Source organism: Paramisgurnus dabryanus, chromosome 10 (assembly GCF_030506205.2).
Source record: "Paramisgurnus dabryanus chromosome 10, PD_genome_1.1, whole genome shotgun sequence".
Classification (NCBI taxonomy): domain Eukaryota; kingdom Metazoa; phylum Chordata; class Actinopteri; order Cypriniformes; family Cobitidae; genus Paramisgurnus; species Paramisgurnus dabryanus.
This window is the reverse complement of record NC_133346.1, coordinates 9031728-9052399: the sequence shown is the minus strand read 5'-3', so window position 1 is coordinate 9052399 and position 20672 is coordinate 9031728. Positions and strand designations below refer to the sequence as shown.

The 20672-nt window shown below is 37.7% G+C and overlaps 1 protein-coding gene across 4 annotated transcripts in view; it reads left to right on the top strand.

The window, feature by feature from the left end:
• Nucleotides 1–5314: 5314 nt before the first annotated feature.
• fryb (furry homolog b (Drosophila)) overlaps nucleotides 5315–20672 on the top strand; it is a 57736-nt gene continuing 42378 nt past the window's right edge. For 3 of the 4 annotated variants that reach the window (XM_065260115.1, XM_065260109.1, XM_065260101.1), the window contains exons 1-3: nucleotides 5315–5720; nucleotides 17249–17439; nucleotides 19811–19864. In XM_065260115.1, the coding sequence (XP_065116187.1) occupies nucleotides 5522–5720; nucleotides 17249–17439; nucleotides 19811–19864 (444 nt within the window). In that variant the 5' untranslated portion in view covers nucleotides 5315–5521. Of the gene's footprint in view, nucleotides 5721–13310; nucleotides 13553–17248; nucleotides 17440–19810; nucleotides 19865–20672 lie in introns of those variants that run through there. The other variant, XM_065260123.2, reaches the window with a different exon arrangement.

Below are 20672 nucleotides of genomic sequence, written 5' to 3'. Positions count from 1 at the left end.
GTCAGATATTTCAGGTTGTGTTCAAGTTACTGTTTAGACACGAAATTAAGTTGTTGATCTTATATTGAATGTATTTTTTGTGTAGCACCCTAAGGGTATGCTATATTAGGCTATAATATACATATCTTCGTCACTGCTATTGTAATAAATTCTTGACAAGCAGTATGTGTGACATGCATACTATAATGCAGTGGTTCTCAAACTGGGGGCCCCAGTTTTATGACATTTTATAAAATAAATTAATTTATCATTAATTCTGTGCAATTAAACCTAAAAAATAAGGCTTCTAACCAACATCACTACTTTCTGTTATTTAATATGTTTTGTTTAATTAAAAGTTGAGTTTTAGAACAGTTTTTTGTCATACATTTTCTTTGGGGGGGGACGCGAAGGAATGTGCCGTTCACAAGGGGGGCCGCACGCTAAAATAGTTTGAGAACCACTGCTATAATGAATACATAGTTAACACAGATGATTGTTTGTATTGGGGAGTGATTTATCTTTATTCCCTAAAATCTTTTTAAAGGTCCCTACATTTTAGATCTATATAAATTATTATAATTTTTTTAATTCATAGAACTCAATTAACATTATCTTAGAGTAAATGTCTGATCTTTATGTGTTATACACGTGGTGGGGCAGTACACAGGGTGGATGTACACTTGATGTACCATCTTCCTTAACTATAATCCAGCTGCCCAAAACTTTGATCATCATTTCTATATGCTTTAACAAATAAGCGTGACTTCATGTTTGCAGATACGTATTTGTTTGATTATGACCATTTTCACTTGTAGTTCAAACAAAAGCCTGTTTTGGTTGCATTATTGTTGTGATGCTTGTGTGTTTGCTTAGGGGAGTGTAAATATTTATATTCAGTTTCAGAAACCATGTGTGCAGAGTTTTACCATATGTTAGACTGAAATGCTTTAAAATCATATTACTGGTAATTGATATCTTACATGATATCCGTATCTAAAACCTTGAATAACTTGCATTTGTCTGCCTTTAGCCCAGATCGTTTGTTTGTTGGATTTAAGGTGACACTCATCTGGCTTTCATACCCACAAGGTTTGTTTATCAGTGTGTGGGTGTGTTTATCATAGATTGTGTGCTGTTGTAATTGTGTCCCGTCTCGCGTATCCTGTGATGTGCAATGAAGAGGGCTTACAGTAGTACAGCTGGAAACCAAATTATACAGATTGTATATAAAAGAAATGCTTATGTGTGCTTTGCAAGCTTAGGTGTGCTTCACAGTTTATGTTGATTTTCATATTTCGTACCAAAATTGCAAATCACACATTTCATATGTCTTTAGTTGGATTTCCTACAGTATACGCCATAAAACACACGGCTAGCACACATCTGAAATAAGCAGAGGTTTATAGAATTACAGTTGATGTCGCAGAGAGGTTTGACTGCGGGGCACTAGAGACATTACATAACCCAAACCAGTAGGTGTGTGGGTGCTTATTGAATTTATCTTACAGCTTCTGGCAAACTAACACTGTAAACTAACAAACTAACACTACCTATTCTGTCCTTCTAACTAAAAATCATCTCATCTGTGCAGCTTTAAGCGTGGATATTTTCAATCCTCTTGTTATGAATTATTAACAGGGCTGTAAGAGCTGCAAAATAAGTGATATAACCGTAGCAACACTGCATTGTTCTTTCTTTTCATCTCTCTCTGTCTTTCCCTTCCTCTCTCTCAATTTTGCTTTATTGACATGACAATTTTTTTATATTTGTGTTGCTGAAGCATTTGCAGCTGTGCTGCAAGAAGTGAAAATAGTGCTCTATTTGAGTTATTTCAAATATTGAGCATTTAGCAATGAAATAGGTGCACTTTAAAAATACATGAGTCAAAAATACTTTCTTTCCTGCAAAACAAAGCACACCCACTCAGTGTCGTTATATTTTTTGTTTCTCTATGTATTACTTTACACCTCTGGTATAATATTTGACAGTTTAGTACAGTATATGGCACTTAGTACTGTCTAAATCTAAGATAACCTTGTATTCCCCATTAAATGCACCCTACTGACCTCTAGAGGGCAGCCTCACACATCATATATCTAATGCTAGAAATGTTTAACATAATAACTCTGCTGGTTTTCTTTATTGCTTCTGTTTTTATTCAATACATCTTGGACTTTCCAATGGACTGCATGTAAATATTGGCACTTGCATGGATGCTGGATGGCAACTCCTGGAATGTTTTTCCATGACCTATTGCCGGCCCCTGGCATCATAGAACTTATCTAATACAGTTTTATTTATTGCTTCTTTATATTCAGAATACATCTTTTACACGTATACATCACAGTTAACACCTATAAAAGAAAATGACTGTCCTGACCCTCTCTTGTCTTCCACTGAGCCTCAATTTATGAAATACAGTTCCAATTTTCTTTGCTTTAGTGGCACTATAGCTAAAGAGGTTTTGAAACATGAGACTCCTAATGCATAAGATATTGTATAAATTGTTAGTGAGAGAGTCCAAATCAATAGATGCGCTTTTCAAAGTGTCTTTGAGATTAAGTGCCAACAGACATCTCAAAACATGGTGGCTCTGGACGTTTCAATAAAATGAAAGGTTTGTAAATATGGGCACACGATGCTGGTTTGCAATGTTTTTCCATGACCATGTGGCCTATTGGCGGCCCTCTCCTTGCAGATCCGTCCTAACTGCCATCTGAGAAATTTGATATTAAAGATTGTTGGTGAATGTATGAACATTATCCCGCTGGAGTTCTGCATCTGCAGTAATTAGGGCGCACCAATTAAATATGCTATTTTTAGGTTGGGTCGTCCGTATTTGCAGTGTTCATTGTATTTTTATCTGTGTTACATTAAATTGACACAATTTTGCGGGGTTGCATAATGAGTATCATATTTGCATGCTTCTAGCAGCATCTGTATGTTATTGAAAGTAAGTAAGTGTGCAATGGTACGTTTACATCAGTTTGCGTGCCTGTGTTTTTGGTGTTTGGGAGTTAGATTGGCATGGTTTGTAAATGAGGGAAATCGTCATTGTTTATCTGTGAACTGTGTAAGGGTGTGTTCAGGCCACATGTTTGTGTGCATTCTGTCTTTTCAACTACTGTATATGACAACACAAAAGAGGGAGACAATTCGACTTCGGTCTTTTGTATATCTGTCAGTGTCAACATGTATTTTAAAGCATGCTTGTATGTGTTCAGTAAGCACAGATTATAGTTCCTAAAATGCAGTTAATGCTGTCTGACTGGGTTAAATATGGTTTTACATGTATTATGAAACGCTGTATATCGCTCACGCAACATGCGGCACCACAATGTAAGGGCGTTGTTAAGGGTGGTTGCCAGACCATTGCTATGCTAATGCTTGGGTGGGTTTTGCTAGATGGTTGCTTAATCACCACTGCTAGAAGAGCCCACCTCTGTGTCCAAAAAGTCTGTATCCTAAATATGGCACAGGTAAATCTCTGCTGTTAGTTAAAAATAAAAAGCATACGTTTAACAGCTCAATAAAAAAAATCATTTGAGGTATTTTTCATGCTTGTGAGACAATATTGTTTAAATATGTATGAGTGATATTACATAGGGATGCACCGATATGGAAATTTTGGCCGATAACTCATATATATATATATATATATATATATATATATATATATATATATATATATATATATGTATATATATATATATATATATATATGTATATATATATATATATATATATATGTATATATATATATATATATATATATGTATATATATATATATATGTATATGTATATGTATATGTATATGTATATGTATATGTATATGTATATGTATATATATATGTATATATATATATGTATATATATATGTATGTATATATATATGTATATATATATATATATATATATATATATATATATATATATATATATATGTGTGTATATATATTATATTATATTATATACATATATATATAGGCCGATAAATATTCATATTAATTTCACAATGAAAAACTCCCAGACCGCGCACATCTTGTCTTTGCGCTAGACTAGCATACTCTTCTTAAGCCCGCAACATGTGTCATCTTCGTGCTATGTCACAGAAAGCACAAATCAAAACTTCACATGGCCAGCAATGAGCAAGTGAAGTGGTTCACCAAACCGAAATAATCCATCATTTATTCGCTTTCATTTATCGGCCTAATTTTGCTATCAGACTGATAACCGATAATATTAAAAATAAGCAGTTATCGGCCGATAACGATATGCCGGCCGATATATCGTGCATCCCTAATATTACATAATTAGTTCTGACCATATAAGTCACAGAAAACATCCAGTTTGTATTTGAGTCTAGACTTGAAAATTATCATGAGCCACAGCTTTAATTAACACGTGTATTCATGCAGTCAGACAGTGTTTGTTTATTTAATGGAAAAGCACAGTATTTGTTTAGGCGGTGTAGGGCATGAGAAGCCCTCAGTTTTGAGACGGCTCCTGGGAAGAGACGTTGCCCCCATTTGGATCTGAATCAAAAAGTTGTTTATTGAAGAAAAGGCCAGTTTTGTCTTTTCTCAAGGGAGCGGCCGGACACTTTCCTTTCTCTTTTCATCGGTTAAAAAGGGCCGTCTGCCAGGGCCAATCATTGAGAAGTGAGTGACTAGGAGAATAAGGTAGTGTTTCCACGCTGGCCTTTGAAAAGGTTGCTCCTACAAACCGTCAGTGCCTGTAGGTCAATGAACAACGTGGCTGTTTGTGAGCTTAATGTTATTAAAAGGTGGTCCAAATTAACACCCTCGCCCAAGGACTCCCTAAAAACAAACATTTCCACTGACTAGTAATACTGTTTTAAGAAAAGAGTAGTGGAAGTTTATTCTGCTGCTAATTTATATAATGTATACAAAATGCGTGGTTTGTCAGCACATAGTACTCAAAAATCCAACACGGGGGAATACAGTGCCTTGGCAACCGAGAGACACAACAGCAGGGGTCTGTCCTAAACATGCTAGTAAATACAAACCAAAGTCAGGTAAATTTTAACAGGCTGTTTTTTTTTCCCAAAAATGCCAAAACATCCTCCACACTCAATCTGATTCTCTATAAAATAAACACAGCCGCCCTCTTTACTCCATATATCTCCTCCTCTATATCCAAAATCTCCACCCTCTCTCTCTCACTCACTAACTGATTGTCTCTCGTTCACTCTCAAAAGAGGCGTGTCCGTCTTAAGTAATCTAACACCTGCCCTAGTGAGGCGTGTTACTCTAACTGGCTAAACAGCCTAGACCTGTGAGAGCAGGCAGAGAGCATTAGCACACATCCTTCTTTGAGTAAAGCAAAGTTGCTCTTATATACTTCAACTTTCAGCTCTCATTTACCTGATACAGATTGGAGAGGGAGAAAAAAATAAAATAATTAAGATTAAAGGAGGATAAACAATTAAGAGGAGCCGTGTGCCATCAAGTCTATATCCATGCTGATCCATAGCAGGTGAAAGCGGTCCCTCTCTTAGCGGGCTGTGTGTCGGATATGTCCGTGGAGGATGGCGGTAGCGCTGGAGACGTGGTGGATGGTAAACCATACCCTTATGAAGCTCAGAGCCAGGATGGGATTGTTTTGGTCCAGATGGCTGGTCTTTCCATGGATATGTTCACTCCAGCAGACTTTAAAGGGAAATTTAGAAAGATCCAACCAAGAAAAAGACCCACCATTGCCATCATCAAAGAAGGTACTGTTTGAGATTTTGATTTGGTAGTCAGACACACAGTTGCCTTTTTGTGATGTGGTAGACATTTGAGTCATCTTAGGAAATGTGTGATTTAATATAAATTGTCTTTAATGTCCTGCCAGGAGGTAAACACCCATCCTTACCTTACACATAACACAGGGGGCTCATGTTTCAGGAATTTTTTAACCTATTTGTTGTGAGCAGTCAGTCAAATGGCAGCCTTTCACAGCTCATTGTGTGAAACTGACACAAGACGGTGATGTCATTGTGTTGGGATTGTGCTTAAAATAAATCAGATAGCCTCAAGGTAGAGATCATTGACTGGGTGGAAGTGGGGGGGTTCATTGAAACTCACTGGTTTTGGTACTTTCGCACAGTTTTTAAGTGATTCGGTTTTGGGTGCCGAGATGGTTGATTAGATCAGATCTACAACAACCAGATTGCTTAGTAAAGTTTGATCTGTAGTTAAATTCATGGGTGGACAAGGATAGGACCATAACCACATTAGATCCACCACACACTTACCAACATAAAGGGGCTTCCGTTGAGACAGGACTCGTGGCGAGTCACTCATCCAAATAGGGGGAAGGGTGGATGATGAGAGATAGCATCAGCATCAGGAAAAAGATCATTTGGGGTTTTAATTAGACCTTAGTAAAACCAGCCTCTTAAATCATCCAGAACCACGGTTGGAAGTTCCATATGCGAAGCCAAAGTCATGTTTATTTATATTGTGATTTTCACAATAGATATTGTCTTACGGAGCTTTACGGAAAATCATGCAAGTTGTTATAGTCAGCTATGGAAAGGGAAAACCAATGAAAAACTAATAATAACAACTGTGTGTGGAGAAAGGTTTGGGGGATAGAAAAGAAAGAGCAAAGTGGATTGGAAAAGATGGGTATTGGATAAGCAATGTAGTTGTGTTTGGTGTGAGATATGGTTGAGATGTCTTGTGTTTTATCTGGTACTATTGCCCTCGCCGTTACCTTAAAAAACCCTTGTGGGAATATATTAGGGTGTTGGGTGTTTTGCTGAGCTGGAGCATGTGTGCCTTTTAGTGATTGTTTATTCAGAGCTTTACCAAACAGGTGTCTTAGAGACTCTCACAAAAGCCTCACTGATGGTTAGTTTATCAAAGGAGAAACCAGCTGAGCCCAAGAGGGGATCTTCAAGTTAGATTTGAATAATGGCGTGTACATTTTGTTTATAGCAAAAATATTACATTAAAAGATTAAATCGATATTCTGTATATTCAAAAAGTATATTCAAACAGTATATTCTTTAAAATCCTCTCTCGTGGTCCTAGTCATAGTGGTTTGATAACGTGAGCTGAATATTTGTTGTTGGCTGAAGTGTTCCTTTAACATTTAAAAAGATCTCTCCTGGTTTTCCTTATTTAATTTTAGCATCATGACCCATCGTTGACTTTATGGAACCATCCCAAATAAATTGTGGGTTCTGGAAGCCTGTATAGCAGTCGTCACTGGCACACAACTAGTATCATGTGAACACAATATCAGTTTCTGCATGATTATAAGTTAGTGATCCCTGTGCCAGAGTTTAACAGCTGGCAGAGGCTGCCTCATGCCCGGAATGCTCGGAATACTGGGAATTTCTTATAAAGATTATCTGAGCGTGACCAGCATAAAGCTGCAAGCAGAGAATGAAACCTGGTCACGATTCGTTTTTAGGAATAACATTACAGAGGTACATCATTTGAGTAGTGTGCTAAAACATACACCTCACTCAGCATTTAAATGACCATTCATTAGCAGCAAAACTTTTATTTTAAGCAGTAATGCTTAAACTTTAACTCTGAACCTGCAGGCATGGACAAACTATATACAGGCTTTCATAACTCCTTTCTTTGTTTGGATTAGTAATTAAATGTCACACCTAATTGCTTTTGTATCATTATTAGAAATAGTTCACCCAAACATCCTGTTGTTATTTACTGCTTGCTCCCCACCCTGATTTTTTATCAACAGAACACAGAGTTATTAGGGATGGCCATGGTCACCATTCACTTTTATTGTTTAGAAAAAAATAGATGACTCCTTTTGTGTTAATGCAACAATAAACATCACAAATGAATTGAAACTGAAATAACATATGAGTGAGTATGATACATCTTAAATTTAATTTTTGTGTGACCTATCCCTTTAAATGATATCTCGGAAGCAGCTCACAAGATTAAACCATGAGAGCGTTTCTATGCGGTGAAAGTGATGGGTGTGACCCCGGCTGCCGTGGAGATGGGCCCAGGGCAGCTGGGATAGCTCAGTGTGTCAGCTGGGAAGACTCCCTGGTAGCAGTAAAAACCTTAGAGACCGAAACAGTCCCTATCTCAAACCTCTGCAAAAACAGTACTCGTGCCGACTTTAGAGCAAAGAAATCATTCATTTTTAATGATTACTTCCACTTCCTTCCTGTTTATAAATGCTGCCATTATTTATCAAGCTTTGTGTGAGGTGTTTTTATGGCCCTCTGATTAGTAGGCAAGCTACATCTGTCCTGTGCATATTCATCTCATTAAATAAGCAATTGAAGACATAAGCAATGTACACAACAATATTTCACCTCCCTCATTATTTTCTCTGGTGAGTTGGATAATCTCATAATTTTATTCGTAATCGTACATTTTTGTTGATGTTCTTCTCTGTTTCACAATTTTTGGATGTGACTGATCCTAGGCCAGCCTTCTTACAGTGAGCGCTACCATACACTGCACTAATTACATGCTCCGTCAGTCACGTTGTAAAATACAACAAGCTGTACCATCCAGTGCCAAAACTGTCATTTGAGCAGTTGTGCAAACAACTCCGAGGTGCTTACTAAGGCACCTCTATTGCTTTTAAAGGGTTTAACACATAAGTATTGAATTATTAAGTGATTAGTATTAAGCTTTTGAGGAGATGTGTTACTTACTGTTTATTTGAATGAGGAAACGCAAGCTTTAGCACACAATGACTGGTAAAATGTTGACATGAGATGTACTGCAATTGACATTGTTTTTATTTTTTGTGATAGATAGATAGATAGATAGATAGATAGATAGATAGATAGATAGATAGATAGATAGATAGATTTTAAATGCTGTCTTCCATATTAAAGAGCACCTATTTCATTGCTAAAAACAATGTTATTTTGTGTATTTGGTATAATACAAGGTGTTTCCGTGGTTTATGGTTAAAAAAAAACACATTATTTTCCACATACTGTACATTTTTTGTAGCTCCATATATCCCTGTGTTTCTGAAACGCAGTGATCTTGTACAAAACTCATTGATTTGAAAAGCTCTGTTGCCCTGATTGGCCAGCTAATCTGTACATTGTGATTGATATACCTCCTCTGACGTCAGCCGGAAATATGACGCTCCTTACCATGTTTGAAAGATTTGCTCACAGTGAAATACTAACAGGAGTTAACAGTCTGAGTCCCAAGTGGGAGGAATTATGATAATGTCGGTCTTTACTACATCAAAAATCCCAGGAAGTAAACTGTTGCCTACAATCCATGTGTTTGTTGTAGTCCAAGAAAAGAGATTACGCTGGAAAGGATAACTTGTGTCATCATTTACTTTGGGGTTTGTACCTTTTGCATATCATTAACATGTACTCACTGTCACGGTACGTTACACAGAAAGAACCCAATTTACACAATTCAGTGAACACGGAAGACATGCAGGATACACTGAATGTGGACGAACAAACGAGCACACGACAGAGAACGAGAGGGCATTATAAAGACACGACATCAATGGGGAACAGGTGAACATAATTAATTACGTAAGACACGAGTACATAAGGGAGTAGGTTAAAAGTGACAAGACACTGAGAACACGTGACACAAATACATAATGTGAAAACACGTGTCCCCACACAGAACACAATGCTGCCATGATCTTGCCCTCTGAGATCAGAGCTGGATCTCACACAAAGGTCTGGCAAGACCATGACAGCGACAAGACAGTGGGAACACGTGGGAGCCACATACACAATATGACTCCACGTGTCCCCACACAGAACGTAGTACTGTCATGGTCTTGCCAAAAGCACTCAGACCCTAATCTAGTACAAAAGGTCTGACAAGACCATGACACTCACACCTACACACCAAAGGAAATGTAAAATCGTGAATCAGACCATAGGTGCTCTTTAAAGAGTACGCCAATACCTAGTGCATCAATTCTTTTTTTAATTATTGTAATGTGACATTAAGGCCTTTCTCATTTCTTCCTCTTTTCCTCTGTTTAGCCAATGACAGACCTTGATTTACTCGCATTGTAAATGGTTGAGATTTATCTAACGACCAGAATATCATCAAGACTAGTCTAGTAGAATTACATGGAAACATCATATTTTTTTATGCCTTTGTCTTTGAACATCTTCATATTTACATATTTATATTCAGTAGACGGGTTAAAAGAGAATAGACAAAGGGAAAAAAACAAGAATTTCTGGAAAGATAAAGTGTGGAGAGGAAAACACGTTTGGTAACTTACCAACTACAGTTAACAAAAATTACATCCAGCTGCCTTCACATGGAAACGATTGACTTTTATCCTTTCACAACTCGTGCGTTCTGTCTGCTATGATACGCATCACATTCCTTTACTGATGTATATCAGCCGTGAAGGCAATACATTCTATTTGTTCTATTACCACAGTGTTACTAAAATAAGGATACTGAATGTTACTAATCGTACATCACGTTGATGTAATGTAACCTAAAATATAATATAAAGAATAATCATCAAATTCTAGCCTACTATTACATTTTAATTCTGCTTATGTGTATTTTCTTTCTTTTACTAAGTTTATTATACAGAAATGCTTCATCATTTTACCTTATTTCACCACTTTATTTTAACCCTTAACTAGGTATGCACCTCGGCCGAAAATGGCCCAAAAGAGCATTTTCGGTCTTCGGCCGAAAGACATTTATCACTGAAACAATACGGCTGAAATGTTGTGATGACGCAAACAGAAACCGCGACCTGCACGTGCTTGTCTGAAGCAACATGTATGCGGTGTGGATGTATTTAACCGCAAAAAGGCGCTAAAGTGAGTAGTTGTCTGTATGCACAGAGCAGAGGCACGTCCGGTCCAGACGTGATCATCACACAGTTTGTGTGTAAACTTTAGCGAGAGTCGCGCAAATGTGTCTCATACTGTAGTCCATTAACATACATTTGCAGAATAAAGCAATGAAAAACAACGTAACGTTTTTATGTGGAGCGAATGTTGCGCTGTTTGGGATTCGCCCTCGGTCTCTGTGTGCGTGTGCGTTTAAGTGCCCTCATTAGTACACACACGAGTGAGACGCAAACAAGCGAACATAAAATCTTTCTATTATTGACAGGACAAATATAAACAAAAAGATCTCCACGGTATTCTTTTTTTAATAAAAACATTTGTTTATGTCTTAAGTGTATGTATAGATTACAGTCAGAAATCAGTCTCTGATTATTTGGTCTTAAAGAGACAGAAACCTCAATAAGTCTGTGTTATTATTAATGTTAATCAAACAACCCAAGAAAAAGAGAAAATCACTTCTGTAGCTCTAAAAATAATAATATATTTAATTTATACAGTAAAGACAGTCTTATGATTAATTTAATTCAATTTCTGTACCTAATGCTAATGTTAGCCCTTATTAACTCTTTCACCGCCAGCATTTTTAAAAAAAGTTGCCAGCCATCGCCAGCGTTTTTCATGATTTTCACCAAAGTTTAATGCCTTCCAGAAAATGTTCTTCTTTAAATATATAAACATACAATATACCAAATGAAAGAACAGACCCTCTGCTTTCAAACAAAAAAACCGTTTCATCCTACCTTTAGTGGTTCTTTTGCAATCAGCTTTTGAATATGGGTAGGTTTTTGCAAAAACACCATATTTTGAGCAAAAAGCAGAGATAATTCCATTTTTATGACTGACTTTTCATAGAGATCATAATCAGAGCGATCTTTAAAACAGACAAGGACATGCAGCAGCTTGCCATAGGGCAATACTTCCAGTTTTAAAAAGTTGCGGAAGGGCGCCACCTGGTGGATAATAGCGGTATTGCGGAAAGACGGAAAATCTCGTCATTGGCGGGGAAGCGTTTTCTCTTAATTGACGAGATATCTCGTCAATGGCGGGGAAAGAGTTAATGTGCAACTTTGTTCTTTTTTATAAATGTTTGCAATTTCTTTATTTGTTATTAGATTTTCCCCACCCCCTTTTTGCTGATCTGAAAAATAATCCGATCCATGCCTCAAAAACTGTAATGTGATCCGTACCTTGAGTTTTGTGATCCGTCACACACCCCTTGTAAAGTTAGTACACAGTGATAGCCATAAATTCATTTGTACTAATAATTGGCATAATAATTTATTTTGGTGTTTCGGTTTTTCGGCCTTGGTTTCCTCTTTTTCGGTTTTCAGTTTGGGCCAAGAATCTTCATTTTGGTGCATCCCTACCCTTAACCCGAATTAGTTTCTTGACACATCCTTGTAAGCACATTTGTTTTGCTTAGTGAATTTGCACATTTATTATCCAACAACAAATGTGCCAGTGCAGCACAGAATAGGAGGAAATGTTCAGACCAGCCTTACAGGTTCTGGTGGGTCTTGAATAAGTCTGTTTTTCTTTTGTTTTTCTTTAACAAGAAGAAGAGATATATCAGATCAGTCACGTAATATGGACTGGTGATGTTTTGATTCTTTTTTCAAAGTGTAGCTTTTACTTGTCCTCTGTTTACAGGTATTAGCCATGGTGACATCAAATGAAAGGTATTTTGGGGTTTTAGAACCTGCAGAATACTTTTTGTACCACTGTGTGAGTGTGCGTGACTTGTATGATCTTTCAGTGTTTGGCTGCAGTGTTGCATATCAGCCAGCAGAGGGTGTGATGATGTAATCTCATTCTTAAATGCTCAATCATCATCACTCGGTAAACACACACATGAGATCACATGGTCTGTGAGTGACAGGCTGTTGTTTAATTATTTGTCCCAATCTCTCAGCATGTTCCCTTAAATCCCTGTTGAGATACTGACACTGCAGAGAAGGCATTTTTGCAAAATCATTGTTGACATTACATTCAAAATCCAGACAATGCTGTCGTGTTCATACAGCATTTCAGGCTGTCATGCTTTTATCAGGATGTTGTACAAAGGTGTTGTATGTTTATGTAGTTAAATGTTGTTTTATGTGTAGAGGGCATCACAAGGACATCATGGCATAGCTACCATATAGGACACAGTGAGAGTAGTCAACATCAGAATCTGTTTTATCTCAAATTGGATTTATTTCAATTAGTAAATTAGACCTTCGGTTATCATCAGTCGTATATAATTGTGGCAAACAAGAACATCATGGTACAGTGGTTCTGTACTGACCTGGTCAGGCAGTACTGCGGTAAACAAACAAACTCCTCCCTCTCCTGTATTCTTGATGTCCTTCTCAGGGAGACAGGGCAACACAAACAGCAGCTCTCTCTCTCTTTCATTCTTTGCGAGCCAATCCTTTTAATGCAGAGCGGAGGAGAGAGAGGATGATGAGAGAGAAACAGAGAGTGTTATTACGGGAGGAAGGGGGGCAGAAGAGCATGTAAGACTGAAAGAGAGATACGTAGCAGTTGGTGCTCAGAGCTGACACAGGACACGTAGCAAAAGAGGTCTGCAGCGAATGACGCTCTTCAACCGCTTCTCTGACTGGACTCTTTTTATCCTCCATCCCTGTGTCACCACGGCGACCGAGCCTGCACAGCCATGGCCAGCCAGCAGGACTCAGGCTTTTTTGAAATCAGCATCAAGTCTTTGCTCAAATCCTGGGGCAGCAGTGAGTACAAACTCAACACACATCCACGCGAGCTACGGCTGCATATGTTCACTGAGTCCTCTGCAGGACGTGGTGTTCTGACTTTGGTAGCTCATTAATAACTAAAGGTGCTTTTATTGTCATGTACATCACTCCATCACTTTATTCTGATTCAACTTCATGATGAAAATCTTTATGGCTTGTGATGACTTTTATAATAAGACTTCACGTTGGATCTTCAAGTCCAACGTTATAACAAGATGTCTGAATCTGCTCATGTGATATACGTTCTAATGGAAGCTTAAGACGGTTAGACATACTAACAAGGATTATTAGTCAATTAATCATTACGGATGCAGTTGTCTGATTTATTAATCTTTGGCTAGAAAGGTTGCATTATGTAATGACTGCAGACATAAGAGGTTTGTGACGTGACCAGGATGATTTGTGCTATTGTTTTTCATCACGTGCAGCCCAGGCCAATGATTGACCATGTCAGAGTGCAGACTGCATGTGTTTGTGTGTCTGTTAGTGAGTGTGCACAATTTCAAGGGTATTCTGTATATCAAATGATGTATATTGAGATGATAACAATGCCAGTGACATTACATCCCAGATGATGTAAGATTAGAAAGCATCAGGTCATTCATATTTACAGAGTTTAGGTACTGTAGAGTATGAAGTCTTTAGGGTGTTTATACCTGAATGATTAAATGTAGTGATTACGTTAGGGCTAAATTTCATAAACACTATATTATAAAATATTCAAATTGAAATGTCAATTTAATTTATGAATCAATATGAGTTAGATTTTTAAATATAATTTAGTGTACTTTGGTGCAAAATGTTTAATGTTTTATAATTTTGCTAAACTGTTTAAAACCAGGTCTTACCACAGTCCCATATGACCCCTCTCAGTAGATACAAGTGTGTTAAGTCACTACTCTGCGTGTATGTTGTACTATGTGTGTCAAACCTGCATTGTCAGCAGAGGTGGAGCTATCAGCTTAAAAAAAAAATTTCTTGTACGTGAGAGCTGTGTTACTATCCATTGCCCATTTATTTGCCCTTTGTATTTTAAACATGCGCTTCTGGATCTCTGTAAAGGAGAACAGGTGGCCTGATAACCCTCTGCTAACTCACTCAAGTAAATCCTCTCAAATCTCTTTCTCCTCTGATCATCCATTCTGCATGCTCTCTTTCTTTTTAGCCTTCACATTTACTTTCTATATTGTTTTAGATGCTTTCCAGGTGTTCTGTTTTTCCTTTCAGAATGAATGACTGTATTAGCCAATGATTGCGAGAAAGAGCCAGGTGTGTACTAATAAATAAAGTGCAGTTAACTGCCATCAATTCAGCACACACCTATTTTTATATTTTAATGGTACTATTATGCCGTCATAATCATAAATTAGCATTATGACGCCATAAAGGCACTCATTATGGCACCATAATGCTCATTATGTTGGTCATTATGATGTCATTATGGAATTCATGACATCATAATGACATCAATCATTACATCATAATGTTTATAGTGAATTCTGAATTCACAGTTGCAGTCATTATGATATCATAATGCTCATTTCATAATAAGCATTATGACCTCACTGGCAGTGACAATGTCATAATGCCTGGGGGTCAGTGATGATGTCATTTAACATTTTCCAGTTTTGCACTTTTCTCCTGGTGTCTTCCAATCACAAGTACTATATGTCTTTTGAAAAGTTGCAAATGTATTTTTTTAATGTCATTTTAGTAGTATACACAAGTATTTTTTCTACGGAAATTTGTGTATTGAATGTATTAGAAAAGTGTGTGTGTTAGACTGCTGAGGTTTTGAAGAGTGTGTGTGAGTGCGGAGATAAATATAGCCCCATGTCACCCCTCCTTTTCTCGCACCCACCCTCCCTCTCTCTCTTTCTCTATCTCTCTCTCTGGACTTTGCTAAAATTCCAGCCTGACCTTCTCTTCAGTTAGGGCTTGCTCCTATCACAAGTCTATGAGGAGCAACACAGGAAGGCTGTGTTCCCCCTATTCCCATAACTCTAAGAGCAAAGCACCGGTATCCCAAGTTCGTGGCTTTTGATAGGGTTGCTCAGAATGGAGCAGGCCGAGAAAAGACAGGCCGGGAATACAGATGGCAAAGATGGAACTCCGTTGGTGGTAAAGCGCTAGTTTTGTGTCGGATCACTGGAACTTACGCTGCCACACCATGGAGCTTTCTCCCGTGCGGTGGAGTCGAGCTAGTGTCATCAGCTTCATCAAGGGCCTTGGTAGGTTTCCAAAAGGTCTGCAAATACGTGGGTGTCGTTCATGTTCTCTATGCTTGCTTTAAGGAGGTTACATTCTGCGGATTCCTAATGGTACGGTCAAGGCTTACAGAGTCAAATATTTTACGATTTCGTTCCAGTAGCTTCCCTCCTCGTTCCGTTCAAGCGGTTCTGACTTGACAGCAACTTTGGAGCTGTCAGCTGACGTCCTCTGTTTGTCCATAAATAACGTCGAAGTAAATCTTATTTGCAGATGGTTGTCAAGCCAACCATATGTAGAAATTTTATCATAAATGCATTCGATACTGGCATTTGTTCCGGTTGCTGGGTTGATGGTTTACAGCTGTTTAATACCCGTGTTTTGTAACTTTTGTCACTGGCATGCTGTTGTATTTATCACTCGAATTGTTCTACTCTTGACCTGAGCAATGAAACTCTGCTGTCAGGGTCGTGAACTCCCATTAACAGGGTGTGAAATTTAAACTGTAGGTAGTGAGGATTGACATTGAATTAGATGACCGGAAGAATGTCAGATTGCAAATTATCCGCCTGACATTCTGAACATTTCTGAACAGTTTGCATCTCTAAAAGGGTCTTGATGTTGATAAACCAAGTGTCACAATAATTGATACAAACCCGTAAGCTTACTTATTAAACATATTGCTTCATTTGTGCCACGGATATGAATCATACATGCAGTTTCCTATTTTTAAAATTTCACAAAACTTTTCACTTTAGTTTTGCCAAACTAATGTTGGTTTTAAATGACCACCACTTTAATAGACATTTCTAACTGTTGATTCATAAACTGTATAATGACAGTAACCACCATTGCATAGTCCACATTTCTTTTGTGAGGATCATATAATTTGGCTGAAGATTTGTTTTTCCACTCAGACAGTCTTGTATTCAGATCGCAGCCTATGACTTGTGAGGTTGCAGGGGTCTATTCTAAGCAGAGCACATGTTAGAAGTCCCTTCCAGCCGCATGACGTGGGCTCCTCCGGCCAGCAGGCGGACCCCCTCCCCCTTTGGGAAAAACAGCTGTTTCAGGCCTATGGGTAAAATTATGACAGAGCTCCAAGACATGGACTGAGGCCTCAATGCTGACATTTGCATTGACAGCATTGCTTAGTCTTGAGGCCGAATTATTGTCCAGTTTTTTTAGTACACTTTTCAAAGATTGCAAGACTGAGATGACTTTAGACCATTTGAAAACTAGGTGCAGTTGCTGTTATGCGAATTAGGTAGCACATTGTTATGGCCGTCTTTGCATTTTTTCCAATAAAGAAATAACAGTTATCAGAACATATAGGCTACTATTCATCTCCTGTACAGGCATGCACAGGTTTGCAGCTATTAAGACATCTACTTAAATGCGTCTACTAGAGATTCATAAGAATTGATCAAACTGTTATATTAAGACTTTGTTGTGTGTTTTCAGCATCCCCCGTAGGTAAGCGCCCCCTCCCGCAAGTGAGCAGCGCTCCGGGCGAGAGGAAAGGTCCTGTTGCCACGATGCCGGTTACCGTGGACCCCGAGAGCAAACCGGGCGAGTATGTGCTCAAAAGCCTGTTCGCCAACTTTACCACCCTGTCCGAGCGTAAGATACGCATCATCATGGCAGAACCACTGGTAAGATACTTCTTGATCTTAAAATGTATGTACATTAGCTTGTCTATTTTATAGCAGCATTAGGACACAACCCCTGCGAGTCAGTTTGGCTTAAAGTTTTGTTTTTAAGCACTTCTGTGGTATGTCTGGAAAAACTGGATGTGTTGTTCAATGTGATGTCTAACTCATCTAGAAAACCGAGGAGAGATATCTAACAGTCCTGCCGAGTGTGTTACTAATCACTCAGCTGGGTTTGATATGGAATTGCTTTATCTGGCAGGCATCGAATGTTTATACAGCAAATATCTTCAAATTGCACTAATAGCCATGAGATATTGTGTCTGCTTTTGCCGCAGTAGCTCCGGTTGCATGGTCTCTGTGTATCACTGAAATTCCATTATGCAGGAGTAGTCAGAAATGGGTTTTGTCTACTTGGTATGTACAGTCAAGCAGCTCATGGTCTAAATAGGAAGCAGTTAAAGCTCGCAGTGGACCTATTACACTGATATTACACTGGCCATACAGGGCTAGTCATTAGTCCCTTCAACCATACAGTTTTTACTGGTAAATTGCAGTTAACAGGTCATGTGTGAACAGAACCTATTTGGTAAATCAGTGCTGCCAATTTACCAGTAAGAGAGGTTGTAAGATTACCAGTAATTTACCGGTAAACGCTATGTGTAAACAAAAAATATAGATTACCAGCATTTAAAACTGACAACGTCATACCGCTTTGGGACAATCATAACGTTTTGATACAGATGACGCCTCCCCCCCCCCGCATTGTTTATGGACGTTTCCACACACACGCTGCTTAATAGTCGAGCACATCTGAAGTTAACATCCACATTTTCAAAGCTGTTTAAAACGGCTTACCATCTATTTGCCGAATTGCCGACATCCTTTGCACATTAGGCTTCACGGAGAATGTGCTAACAGTACTGTTGTTTAAGACGCAGGTTCCTTTGACTTCGCCCTAATGCAATGTTGTTTGGTCATGAGTAACTTCGTGACCGTCAGCGTTTGCCACAGATGTAAAAACAACAAAATACGGACCGTGAATATGTAGTTATAAATCGCCATTGTTTATTAATACAACAATGAGCTCCCCGCGCACCACAGGTAACTTCCACTTTCTCTTCGAGTTTACTGGTATTTTGATACTGATATGGGAATAATGTCTTACTGGTAAAAAGACGTAACGTCACTGCGTGTGTGAACAGCACATTTTGGTATTTACTGGTAAATTCATTCTGGTAAATTTATGGTAATTTACCGAAATTACTGTGTGAAAGTGTGTGCTTTACTTAAAGAAATGGAATTGAAGGTTGAGGTGCTAGTTATTTTTCATAGAGAAGTATTATATGTTAGGTTTGGAATATTTCAATAAATGTAAAATATTCCCATAACAAAATATTTTAACATTTTTGAGTGCTGACCCAAATAGACATATTATTAAATATCTCTGCTTTAATGCTTTTCTACCAACGAATTGTGATTTAAGGTGTAGTGGAATGGTTTTAGGAAAACTGGATAGCTAAATAAAATATTCCTAATGTATTGATTTGTATTATATGTGTAGATCTGTTTAATTTAAGGAAGCACTAAAAGGAAAATGTGTGGCCGAAACCGAATATAATAAAACACTTTTTTTTATAGCAAAGCTAAACAATGAATTAGTGAACCTGCATTAACTGCATAAGGTTAAACTACACAAAAAAGGTTTTTGTATAATACTTTGTAAAGTGATTACCTTTAGAAGTAACAAGTAAACAAACACATGACTTTTTGGACTTCGATATCTATATCCAACCTGTTTAATGTATCCCAGCTCTTCTGTGTCGTTTCATCTTACGGTTTACACGCTCCACAGCAAGTGTGTGCATGCCATAGTGTGTGCGTGTGTCTGTGTTTTAGTGGGGTTAATCACTTCATTGACCTCTAGACCCAGTACTAGATAAGTTGTTCTCTTGACATCATGGCCCACCTCTTCACGCAATCTGTCGTCCATGTAATATTTTATGCAGACAAATAATCATATGCAGACAAAATTCTTAACAAAACTCATCAAAGCAGAATTTTATTTTAATTTTATTAATTTTATTTGTATTATGCTATCCGTAACCAATAATAAAGGCAGAAAATGCAGAAAAGGTCTGCTGATAATAGATGTGTGTGTAAATATTAAAAACATTTTAATGTGTTAACTGAAACTACACTCCTATTGGTAGCTGAAACATAAAAATTTAATATTTTATATAAACATACAAATTTATAATAAATAAAAGAAATTGCTTTGTCAAGGCTTTCATTGAAGTTCATTCATTACAAAAGAAAATATTTTTCCATGTGTATTGGTTGTGCCTCATGAGTTTTCTTTGACATTCTGCAGGAAAAGCCCCTCACCAAATCTTTACAGAGAGGAGAAGACCCTCAGTTTGATCAGGTAAGATTATGTGACTTTATCTATGTAGCTATGCTGCTGCATACCCCACACTTCTTGACCTCATACAAGAAACAAAGCCTAATCTGCCCACTTGCAGTCCAACTTTTTTTGCCCATGGCTATTTGTAGATTAATTTTTGTCATAATTAGTCATGCCCTAAGAATAGCATGTCTGTGACTGGTACTGTGTTGGCCTGACTTTACCCCTCTGTACTGAATTCTTAAGCAGTGCGAGCATCTGTGTTTGCGCTGAGGGATGGACACCTGGGTGGGAGGGTGGTTGGGTAGTGTACTATGCCAAGACACCCAACCACTGTTTGGTTTAGCCAAGCCCACTCTGGCAGTTTTTGATGACCTGAATTTCAACCATATAAAATGTCATTTTCAAATAGGAGGTGTAGGCTTTTTTGAAAGGTGTATATATATGTGTCTTTGCACAGTATAGAAATTTGTACTACAAAATGTGTCCAAATGTAATACATTGCTGTACCCTATACTCCAATATACTCAACCAGTTTGACGGTCACTATTGCTAACTTCACTTTATTTATTTTTTTAACAATTGAAGATGTTCAGGCCATATTTTTTACAGGACAACCCTCAATTATGAAGTCATATTATACAAATCTTTCAAACGTTTATCAATGCATGCTGGATAAGCTTTCACATCCTTTTGTTATAAAATAGTAGGTATTATACATATAAACTACATATAAATTACACATAATCCAGTGAATAGTAATTCTAGCCTTCACAGCTTCATATCATTTATTGTGTGCTGTCAGTCAGTTTCTTTTATTTTTCCACAG